The sequence below is a fragment of the Papaver somniferum genome, chromosome 1, assembly GCF_003573695.1.
Source record: "Papaver somniferum cultivar HN1 chromosome 1, ASM357369v1, whole genome shotgun sequence".
Lineage (NCBI taxonomy): Eukaryota > Viridiplantae > Streptophyta > Magnoliopsida > Ranunculales > Papaveraceae > Papaver > Papaver somniferum.
In genome coordinates, this window is record NC_039358.1 from 59,367,295 (window position 1) to 59,379,895 (window position 12,601).

The window sequence follows — 12,601 nt, forward strand, 5'->3', positions numbered from 1 at the left end:
AAACTTGAATTAATTTCTCCCAGAATGGGCGAGATTCGTTACAAGAATGCAGCTGACACTGAAAGAAGATACAAGTACAATTTGTGCATGTGTTACATATATGAGACTGCGCGTATTGCTCCTAAGTCCCATCCGCAAATGAATTAAACTCTTTTGTACGGACACCTGAGAGGCTGAGACAATTGACTCGGTTACATTTCTTTCAAAAAGTTAACTTGGAGATGAATACGCGTACCCCTTCAAATTCCAATGGAACACTGTGAAGCACTTCTTTGGTGTACCCATACGTTTTTCTTTATACCTAAGCATATTGCCCTTCGATGAGTTGCATGAGCACTATAACCCATTTCATCATTTTCATTTACCTTCTCTGGAAAGTAGCAGGAGTATAGCTTGTATGCATTACGTTATACTAACTATTCCAAACTACTCAAACCAGAGCATATATGGATCAACAGCCACATTTCCTTTTTCTGTTTTCACCGTATATAGAGTTAGACGAATAGTTATGCCGTGTTGTGGCATGTGGTTTTCTAGTTATTCCTACCCACACTATATGACTAATAACGAAGTTGGTCCCAAATGTTGAGTAATTCCAGGCAGTGCTTATGTTACCCCCACATGGTTTACTGTAGCTATCACAAATTCACAACTAGCAAGTGAGAAATATCAGAATAGAGAAAAGTTTTCTACTGTTGAAAGAGAATCCAAAGTTAACGTTACAAAAATAAACACTGTTAGGACAATATATATAAGTTTTATTACAAGGACAAAAGCCAATCATTGACTTTGATAATCCGGTCTGATTTTACTATTTGACTTACCAATAGCCCCCTCAAGTTGATACCTACACCCTGAGAATCAACTTGAAAGAAAATACAAGAAGAACTTAAAGCTTCTGAAATATCTTCAAGAGAAGGAAACACTGTTGCAGTAGATGAAGAACCAATCCCAGTAACTAATGAAGAATGTGAAGATCCTAGTAGTTGATGAAGTAAGTGTACAAAAGTTGGAGAACATAAACCTTTGGTAAAGATATCTGCTAGCTGATTCTCAGATGCAACATGACTAATCTTCAGAAATCCAGCAGACACCAAGTCCCTCACCACATGATACTGTACTTCTATATGTTTTGCCCTGACATGAAACACAAGGTTAGAAGCTAAAAATATAGCTGAAGTATTATCATAGAACAACTGAATTGGATAAGAAACATTTATATGTAATTCTTTTAACAAGTTTGATAACCATTCTAACTCAGAAGTTGTCACAGATAAACACTCATACTCTGCTTCTGCAGAGGACCTTGAAATTGTTGGTTGCTTCTTACTACTCAATGATATTAAAGAATCTCCCAGAAAAATAGCATATCCAGATGTGGATCTTCTTGTATCAGGGCATCCAGCCCAATCAGAATCTGTATAAGCTCTTAAACAAGATATATCACCTTTGCATAATGTAAGACCAACACCAATTCTCCCTTTAAGATACCTTAAAATTCTCTTAACCAAAAGCATATGTAAGTCTGTGGGAGCATGCATGAATTGTGACACATAATTCACTCCAAAAGCAATATCTGGTCTTGTGAATGTTAGATACTTTAAAGTTCCTACTAGTTTCCTGTATGCTGCAGCATCTGTCAGTAAATTACCATCATATATAGAAGCCATAGATTCTTTAACTATTGGAGTATTACAAGGCTTGCAATCAAGCATGTTTGACTTAGCAAATAACTCCGAAGTATATTTCTTTTGAGTCAGTAAAATATAATTATCAGTTCTAACAGCCTCAATACCCAAGAAAAAACTTAAATCTCCTAGTTGATTCATAGCAAATTCAGTACTCAATGCTTGAATCAATGAAGTCATAAGAGAATCAGAACTGCTATTAAGATATTATCATCAACATAAAGCAATAGTATCATCATATCAGAATCTGAGGTATACACAAACATGGAATAATCACAAACAGTTCCAACAAAACCATATTCCACAAGAAAAGTACTGAATCTTTCGAATCATGCCCTGGGTGCTTGCTTTAACCCATATAAACTTTTCTTCAAATGACATACATGATCAGGATAATTGGGATCCACAAAGCCTGGTGGATGAACCATATAAACATCTTCCTTAAGAAATCCATGTAAAAACGCATTCGAAACATCTAATTGCTTAATACTCCAAGAATTAGTGATTGCAAGAACTAAAACCACTCTTACTGTCGTAGATTTGACTACAGGGATAAATGTCTCACTTTAATCTATTCCATCTTGCTGATTATACCCAAGAGCAACTAATCGAGACTTAAACCTATCAATTGTCCCATCTGACTTCAGTTTGATCTTGTAAACCCACTTACAACCTAAGACATTCATATGAGGTTCTAGTTTAACAAGTTCCCATGTTTCATTATTCTTCAGTGCAATGTGTTCTTCCTTCATGGAAACTTTCCATTTTAGGATTTTTCATAGCACTTTTAAATGTCTTTGGCTCAGGGGGGAATAGCTAACAAAGAACAAAAAGCAACTGGAATAGGATGTGAAACAGAATGATTCACAAAAAAATCAGTGAAAAGCTTTGGTTTAGAGACACCTTTTTGAGATCTACTAACAATAGTAGATTTTGGAACAAGAAGATCAACAAAATGATCAACAGAAGATGGATCAGATGAATGATCATATAAAAGAAAAGAAGAATTATCATCAGAACTATTAGAAAAAGAAGAGTAGTAAAATTCATTTTCATTAAACACAACATGTCTTGAAATATGAAGTTTCTTAAGAATATGATGATATCATTTATAGCCTTTATGTAAAGTGTTATAACCCAAAAACACACACTTAACTGATTTTGGAGAAAGTTTGTCGGGTCTAGAATGACCCAAGAAAGGATAACAAACAGAACCAAAAACTTTTAAAAAAGAATAATCTGGTAAAGTATTGTAAAAAAACTTGAAAAGGAGACTTATTATTAAGAACTGGAGTAGGAGTTCTATTGATAAGATAAGTAGCAGTAAGAAAAGCATCAAACCAATAGAACTCTGGACAAGATGCATCAAAAAGAAGTGTATGCTCAATCTCAATGATATGTCTATGATTTCTCTCAGCAATGTCATTTTGCTCTGGGGTTTTGGACAAGATATTCTAATAGAAATACCATTTTGAGTAAGAAAAGCACCTAGTGGACCTTTTACCAGTTCACTAGTACCATCTGTTTGAAAAGATTGAATTTTGTAGAAATCAAATTCTTAGTTAAAGTTTTGAAATGAATAATTAAAAAGCAGGGGTCTAACAACACCACCCAATATTTCGCTTAGCAATTTGTATGGACTAACTCCGAAATACTTTGCTAGAGAATCAACTAGACAGTCAGACTCAATCTAGATAAAAGTATCTCAAGGAGTTAATATCTCTCTCTTGATTTGATTTTTACTCAAGCTAAAAACAATAGCGAGTCTTTATCAAATACAAGGAATAACTTGGACGGTACCAAAGACCAATGTCCAAGGATCAATCAATATCAATCAACAACCAAAGGTTGGATTTTCAATTGATGATCACGAACGCACAACCTGTATTATTTCAATTATATAAAATATAATGCGGAAAAGAAATAATACAGACACCAGAAGTTTTGTTAATGAGGAAACCGAAAATGAAGAAAAACTCCGGGACCTAGTCCAGATTAAATAAACACTGTATTAAGCCGCTACAGACACTAGCCTACTCCAAGCTAACTTCGGACTGGACTATAGTTGAACCCCAATCAGTCTCCCACTGATCCAAGATACAGTTGTACTCCTACGCCTCTGATCCCAGCAGGATACTGCGCACTTGATTCCCTTAGATGATCTCACCCACAACCAAGAGTTGATGCAACCCAAAATCGCAGACTTGATAATAAACAAATCTGTCTCACACAGAAAGTCAATCAAAGGATAAATCTGTCTCCCACAGATAAACCCTAGGTTTTGTTCCGTCTTAAGATATGAAATCAAGGTGAACAGGAACCAATTGATAATCCGGTCTTATATTCCCGAAGAACATCCTAGATTAATCAATCACCTCTCTACAATCCTTCCTGACTACACAAGAGGTTTGTCGAGGAATCACAAACAGTGAGACAAAGATGTTTGTGACTTCTTTATCTTGCCTATCAGAGAACTCTCACGATCTCAAGCCAATCAAAGATTGTACTCGTACGATAGAAGATGCAAGATCAGATCACACAACTACGATAAAAGTAGTATCGTTCTGGCTTCACAATCCCAATGAAGTCTTTAAGTCGTTAACCTAGTTTTAGAGAAGAAAACCAAAGGTTAAAGGAGAATCGACTCTAGCGAGCGCACTAGTATCACACAGACGTGTGGGGATTAGTTTTGCACAATGCTAGATGTCTCCTTTATATAGCCTTCAAATCAGGGTTTTTCCTTAGTTACAAAGCAATCCATATTCACCGTTAGATGAAAACTTGATTTAGATTCAAGCTAATATTTCTCGACCGTTAGATCGAAAACTTAGCATGTCACACACACTTGGGTAGACGTTTACTGGGTTTGTCAAAACCATGCCCAAACGTGTACGTGTATGTTGGTTCAATATAGTAACCCAAAAGGTTAACCATATGAAAATTTCATATTAACCTTGTTCTTCTTCACCATAACTAGTTCAATTGACTCAATATAACTAGTTGAAGAGTTGTTTAATTGCTATGAGATCTTATGTAACTACACAAGACACAATTGAAACAAAGATGATTCGATTCGATTGAATCGGCTCATGAACTTTATAGACACGGTTTGCATAAAGCATTCCTTAGTAATTTAAGTTTCATGTTTAGATCACATCTTTAGATCATAACCACTTAAGCTCACAAATAAGTTCGCGGACTTAAGACAACCGGTGGAGTTTTCCAAACTCAGCAGAAAATCTCAGCAAGGAGACTTTCGCCAGTTCGCGGACTAGGTTCGCGGATTGAGTTCGCGGACTTACACGCAAACGAGTTGTTAATCCCAGCAGAAATTCTCGATCGAGAACTTCCGTCAGTTCGCGGACTGGGTTCGTGGACTTGGCAAATCCAATTCCTCCGGTTTCTCTGAATCAACAAAGTTCGAAAACTTCGGATTAAGGAATACATGGTTATGTAATCTAAACTCTCATTCCAATCATTGAGACATTCTCAGAGGACGTTATATAGCCGTTATTCACAGACCGTTTCACGTCATATCAATTCTCAAAGTAATTGAAACTTTTCATGACTTTCGTCACTAGGTGAAGATAAACTTGATCAAAGCGTGCTTTACCAACACATGATTTCGAGACATAGATAGGCGAGATATACTCGGCTCGAAATATCAAATGTGTATGATCCAGTCTATATAGCATACGACTTTTGTCTCATAAGAAGTAGGAGATAGAAGAGATAGACTTTTGAGTGATAGATAAGTTCAAGTCTCCACATACCTTTTTGTTGATGAAGTTCCACGGTTCCTTGAGTAAATCTTCGTCGTTGTATGATGAATCTCCATGAAGTCCTTGAGCTCAACTACACTTTTCTATCCTAGTCCGAGACTTAGCTATGCAGGCTAGAAATCATGACTCATAGTTTTGATCACTAACATTGACAAACATGCTTGAGATAGCAACGCATGCGAGGTCGACCGAGCTGTGCTCTAACAAATAAAACATTTAAGAGCATCAGATTTCAGTTCCATTGGATGAATCCAATGAAACCTATTAAAGTCATCAATAAAAAAAGATATAATATATATATATATATATATCCTTGCAAAGAATAAACTGGAGCTGGCCCCCACTCATTACAATGAACCAAAGATAAAGGTAGAAAAGCATGAGAAGAAGACAGAGTAAATGGTAATCTCTTGCTTTTGGCTATTTGACATGGGTGACATAAAGAAGAAGTTTTTGAAGTATTAAAAAGAATAAGCTTTGAAGAATGAAGTTGATCAATTATCTTATTAGATGCGTGACCCGTTCTACCATGCGAAATATCAGGAGAAGCATGTAAGGATGAAAAAACGTATTGTAAATTGAGTGAAGAAATAGGATATAAATATTTAACAATATTCCCCTTAGCCATAAGTACATCAGTAGCTAAATCCCTAATTTCATACCCAGTTGGATCTAGTTTAAAATAACACTTATTATCCTTTGTAAACTGTCATACTGATAACAAGTTATGTTTCATGTATGGTACATGTAATATGTTATCTAACTTGAAACTAGATGTTGAAGTATTCAAAGATGAACAACCAGTTAAAGTAATAGGTAAGGACTTACCATTGCCAATAGTAACCTTGTCCTTTCCCTTATAATGTGAAGTATTCTGTAAGAGACATAAATCCCCAGACATGTGAGCTGAATCTCCAGAATCAGATAACCAGTGAGTGGAACAGGAAAAATCATCATTAACAGCACCAGAACTCATATGTAGACTTGTGAAAGCAGCTTGAGGAATAGAATTACTGACTTCTCCCTGAACTTGTGGCTGTGAATCAGAAATACCATTAAACTCAGAAGTTGGTGGTGGATAATACCTGAAATGGCATCTGCTTGCATAGTGGCCCTTCTTCCTACATATCTGACATTCTACTTGTGAAAAATCCCATTGACCCTTTATATTAGATGAATAACCATTTGCAGTAGAAGTATTTTTATAATTCACAGATTGAGTATCATTACTTTTAGCACCAGTATTTCTATTGTTAGTGTAACCATTATTACCAGAACCATTCTTCTTCTTATTAGCAGTATGAGAATATCTATACCTAGCACTAGAACTTGAATTATTTCCATAGAAAGCAGAGATATTCTGACTATCTAGCATATTATGTGTAGACTGATCTTGATCAACTAACCATTGCTCATGTGTAAGGAGTCTTGAATTTAACTTACCAAAAGTAAAAGGAGTTTCTCTATTTTGAGCAGAAATAAGAAAATTATCATACTCTCTGCCTAAGCCATTCTATACATGCATAAGTAAGTCAGAGTCACTTACTTTCTCACCAATTGCTGCAACAGAGTCAGCAATGCCTTTGATTTTATGAAGATATACCAGAACGAAGAGATTTCCTTTTCTAATTCCATACAATTGTGCTCTCAACAAATTTTTCCTTGCCATATATTGAGACCTAAAACTGGTTTCAAGATTTTGCCAAATTTCTCTAGCAGTTGCAAAACCTAAAAAATCTCCAGAAATTGTTGCCGTAAACGTAGCCTTGAGACAACTAACAATAAATCTATCCATATTTAAACCTAAAACATCTCCAAAAATTGTTTCCTTAAACGTAGCCTTGAGACAACTAACAACAAGTCTATCCATAATTATCCATTGAACCCATCTAGGATTTAATCTAAGAACTCCACCAATCATAATTCTTTCCTCTGGTTCTTGAATTTCACCATTGACATGACCCTAAAGATCAACAGTGATCAAAAAAGACTCCAATTGATCTCGCCACAACAGAAAATTTGTCGAAACTAACTTTAAAGATACAAAATTAGTGATATTTGTGAAAGGAAATGAAAAAATACCAGAATCTAAGATATTTGCAGCGGAAGACATATCTGAACTACTCGAGATAATACTGTCGGTGTTGTTGATGCGTTTGTGACGACGAACATAAACTTGCATATCAAAATTGATGAAACAGATCAAATAAATCAAGAACTGAGATGTTCTTGATAAAGAAAATTTTATTGAAAAAGATGAATTTATGATGTAGATCGCCCAAAAGATTATTGAGAAAAAATTATTGAGGTTGTTCTTGATTATTATGAAGGATGAAAAATTGTTTTAGGGTTTTGAATCAGAACCTAACTGATACCATGAGAAATATCAAAGTAGAGAAAAGTTTTCTATTATTGAATGAGAATCCAAAGCTAACGTTACAAAAATAAACAATGTTAGGACAATATTTAGAAGTTTTATTACAAGGACAAAAGCCAATCGTTGACTTTGACAATCCAGTCTCACTTTACTATTTGACTTACCAATAGCAAGATTTATATCAAAACTTATCAAATGAAAGCATCGGCAACTCTAAGATCATTTATTTAAGCTTCAACCTTGGTATTAATGTTATAAAGATGTTAGTTTCTTTCATGATCTTCTCAACTCAATTGTTGGACGCTACTGATATTTATATGGAGAATTAATCAAATAGACCAATAAGTTTTAAAATAGCGTATATATGTTTTTAATTTAGAAGAAATGAGGATCAAAAAGATAGGGAAGAATGGTCTCTTTTTAATTTCAGGTTTCAGGTTTGTTTTTACGTTCTTCTCATTCCCCCCCCCCCCACCCCCACCCTCAATAAGAACAACAATACTGGGAATTTGGGATGTATCACTAGCTACGTAGCCTCAGTAGCAAGCTAACTACCATTACGTACTCATATATTCGAATGGGTTTTCAGAGATCAGTCATACATTAATCTCAAAAAAAAATGCAATATATAAAGGCTGCATAGGTCTGGAATTTTTTCAAAAGAGAAACTCGGTTTTGGGAGTGTTTATATCTATCTATTTAGGAATTTCGGAGTTTTTATTGCTCGATTCGAAATTTGGATTACAATTATATTGTGGATGTGGTGATCTTATAATTTAGGTGCATGCATAGGTTTAAGTACCTCTACAACTAGATGGATGTGCTCAATGTTAGTAAAAAGTTACACTGGTTTAGCTTTTGGATCCAATCGATTCAGAGAGTTAGAATACGGGCATCTAATTCAAAACCAATTGGAAATGAGTGGAGTGGCCCTCAGGGATTATAAACCAGGATCTTAGATAACCCAGACAATGTGGCCCTAATAATCTCAACACACCCCCTCACGTGTAGCCTCGTTGGGTCTAACACGTGGACAAAATAAATCAGGTGACGCGAAGTAAAGATGCGGTTAAATGATGACTCAACATAAATATCCTTCTATGATACCAAGTTAGAATACGTTGTTAGATTTTGATAAGTAGATCAAAGCTAACATGGATATCATTGATCTGAGAAACAATATAAAGATTAATCAATGATAAATAAATAAATAAATCTACATACCAAAGACAAAGGATATTACGTGGTTCGGCACCAACTCTTACGTCCACGGAGAAACCTATAAGGGTGAATGATATTGATCATCAGAATATTCTAAGATAGTTTTACATTTACATTACACTTTGTTTATAGAGTTGACAAAATATTAAAGATATCCTAGAATTGAATGAGAATAATTATCTATGAACGTAAAATATTAGAAATTAATAACATAATATTTCTAGAATTATTCTCTGAATGATTTTATCTTCATTTCACATGCACTACATGGTCACTTAACTTTCTACGCATCTTCACGGTTATCTTGGCTCATTGCACGAGTATACATAGACACAATATTCCAACATCCCCCCTCAAGTTGGACGCAGAAAATTTTGGAGTGTGCAACTTGAACTTTTTCTTGAAACTAAGCTTGTAACTTGAACTTTGATTATTGATCACGGTCACTTGATTTTCGGTTGCATACGTACTTCGAACATGACAAAAGAACAAAAATTGGTCTTCACTGCTACACATCATATATAACTTTTTTTTTTTCTTTCATGTGTTTTTTTAATTTTTTTTTCTAATTGTTTTTTCGTTGAGTGAAATGACTTTGGTAGCTAGGCTTGGTTTATTGATGATTAACCAAGATGAGATAGTGACATAATGCTCACAAGTTATAGCAGACGATGGATGATGAGATATCATTATTTTCATATTGAAGTACAAAAAGATATTAAGATCTCATCGTAAAATGACAAGAAAGGAAATCCACCACTTTTAGCGTCCTTAAATGTAAGGAGATATTGGGTTTTCCATTGAGATGCCAACATTGATTATAGTGATCTTTGATTTTGAAGACATTAATGCTTCAAAAACACATTTTAAACCAATAAACTTTTGATTATCAAATGACAGTATCGGATGATGAACAAGGCACAAACAATGACCAAAGCAGTTGATTGTGGCCATTACGAACAGTTCTTTGAACGTACATATAACAGTACTCAAATAAGAAACTAGTTAGATCAACTAGTTGTTATGAATGTAAAATAGATCAACTAGTTATTATGAATGTAAAACAATGAATAGTTTTGAACAACTACAACCATTTGTTAAATAAAAAATTGTGGTAATAATACAGTAATCACACCGAAATTTGTAGAGGAAATATGAAATTGCACTAAAAATAATGAGAAAGTGATGTGACTAATAGAAGTGACGACATTAGTGACAAACGAAGCCATCATCAGAACTTCCATTTGGGAGACGGTAAACCCTCTGAATGAGTAGGAATTGAGGTTACCTACTATGAAAAAATTATTGGTAAAGGATAAAAATTATTTTGAATTTAATTTGAGAATAAAATATTTTCGGAGATAATATAGGTTAAAATATTTTTCGAAAATATTGTGATGAGTGTTAACATTCTCAACATAATTTAGACTCAGCAACAACATAATAGCTGCAAATGATTCATCTTATCAACCAAACCAATGTTAACTTAGGAATGAAAGTGATGCAAAATAATATATAAAAATCTCAAGACGAGAAGAGATAGATTTACAAGAGTTTAGTAAATTGAAATCTTAACACATGCCAAACCAAAGGCATGATCCATTATTCTAATGTTGATAGTAAAATAGCTGATAAACTAAATTCTTGAGTTTATTAGCTCACAAAAGTCAGAGCTAAGATGTAAAAAAAAATGATCTTGGATAAAGATCTTAGAAAAGATACTTGAACGAAATATTTGCAAAGAGAAGATATTGATTTTAATTTTGTTGGAGGAACATGATAAACTATACCAACAAAGTTGAGTTTAAATTGATGACGACTCTCAAGGCTAAAATCAATAGAATCGTAAAAATTGAAATTAGCTTCTATAAAAAAAGATAAACTAGAGTCGATGAAAATAAGGAGCGGAAGCGATTGGATCGTGAGCATTTCTTCTCTGATACTATGTTATATTTTGATATGTAGATCAAGGCTAACATGGATATTATTGATTTGAGAAACAATATAAACATTAATCAATGATAAATAAATAAATCTACATACCAAAGACAAAGGATATTACGTGGTTCGGCACTAACGCCTACGTCCACGGAGAAACCCATAAGGGTGAATGGTATTGATCATCAGAACATTCTAAGATAGTTTTACATTTACATTACACTCTATTTATAGAGTTGACAAAATATAAAAGATATCCTAGAATTGAATGAGAATAATTATCTATGAATGTAAAATATTATAAATTAACAACATAATATTCTATAATTATTCTCTGAATGATTTTATCTTCATTTCACATGCACTACACGGTGACTTAACTTTATACTCATCTTCACGGTCATCTTGGCTCATTGCACGACACAGATACAATATTCCAACACTGAGAAGGTAAGCATGCGTGAGTGCACCGCCAAATACAGATTTATAAAACCATAACAAAGACGTGTATATATTTTAAGTACGAATGATGCTTGAATCACCAATTATATTTAAGCTTATTAATTAGCTCAAGTGAGAATCAGATGAATAAACAATACATGATCTGATACCATTACCGAATGAGGAACGGACATAGCTAAACCAGACAACAACATGACCCTAAACTAGCAGCTGAATGTGAGTTGCTACACAAGTATAGCCAAACACACTTACGAGATTAACTCGACCTAAATAATTAAACCGCATTATGCTTTTATTTTTTTAAACCATCTCTCTATCTTTCGTTTTCACTCTGGATGTAGTTGTTTTTGTATTCCTAGCTAGCTAGCTAATTAAAAACTAGACTCTGTAGAGGCCATAAACTAGCTACTCATAGAGCAGCGCATACTCTAGAAAGAGGCACAACAACAAGAACAACTCTTAGCTATGAGTTGAAGGAGACCAGCAACACAAGCTGACACGAATGCGTTGACGTTTAACTTCGCAAGGCACTCTGTGTTACAAAAATCGATGCATTGTGCGTCTGAAACGCATCCGTTAAGTATGTTTAGATTCAAGGACAAGTAAGTATCTCATCGAACCCCAACTGCTGATGTCGTCTCTGCATATTCATGCACATAAAAAGAAAATATCAGTTCCTGTAATTCTACAGTCGCGAATCGACCGTAACACCACCAGAAAAACAGATAAGAAAATATAGCATTCTATGTTTACTTACGCAAGTTTGCAGAAATAACGATCAAGGCAAAGATAAAGAAAACCAATGAAGTTTTAGCAGTGGCCATTGCGATGAAATAATTAATAGAAGTCAACTGAGGTTTTTCTAATGCTAAATGTATGTTGATTAATAGATAGCTTGAGGTGAAGATTAATAGCCAATCCTACCTCTATTTATAGCACCTTTGTTTCATTAGGTTAAAAGAAAAAAGTAGTTTTTTATGTTTCGAGATGTGGGTTCTGCACATTAACACACTTAAGCAATTAAATCTTAGTAGATTAACAATTAATTAAGTTTAATTAGTCTTTTAATCCCAACTTGCTTTTTCAAGTTGAAACTTGAAACATGGATTTCTCCCAAGTAGGGCGAGATTTTT

The 12,601-nt window shown here is 34.2% G+C and overlaps 1 protein-coding gene across 1 annotated transcript; it reads right to left on the bottom strand.

The window, feature by feature from the left end:
• Positions 1 to 761: 761 nt before the first annotated feature.
• On the bottom strand, positions 762 to 1,868 carry LOC113318892 (uncharacterized mitochondrial protein AtMg00810-like). Its single transcript, XM_026567203.1, has one exon. It carries the CDS (start codon positions 1,866 to 1,868, stop codon positions 762 to 764), a length of 1,107 nt encoding a protein of 368 aa, XP_026422988.1.
• Positions 1,869 to 12,601: the final 10,733 nt, after the last annotated feature.

Bases quoted from the DNA above. Each gene is read 5' to 3' on its own strand.
- LOC113318892 (XM_026567203.1), bottom strand. From the start codon at position 1,868: ATGACTTCATTGATTCAAGCATTGAGTACTGAATTTGCTATGAATCAA.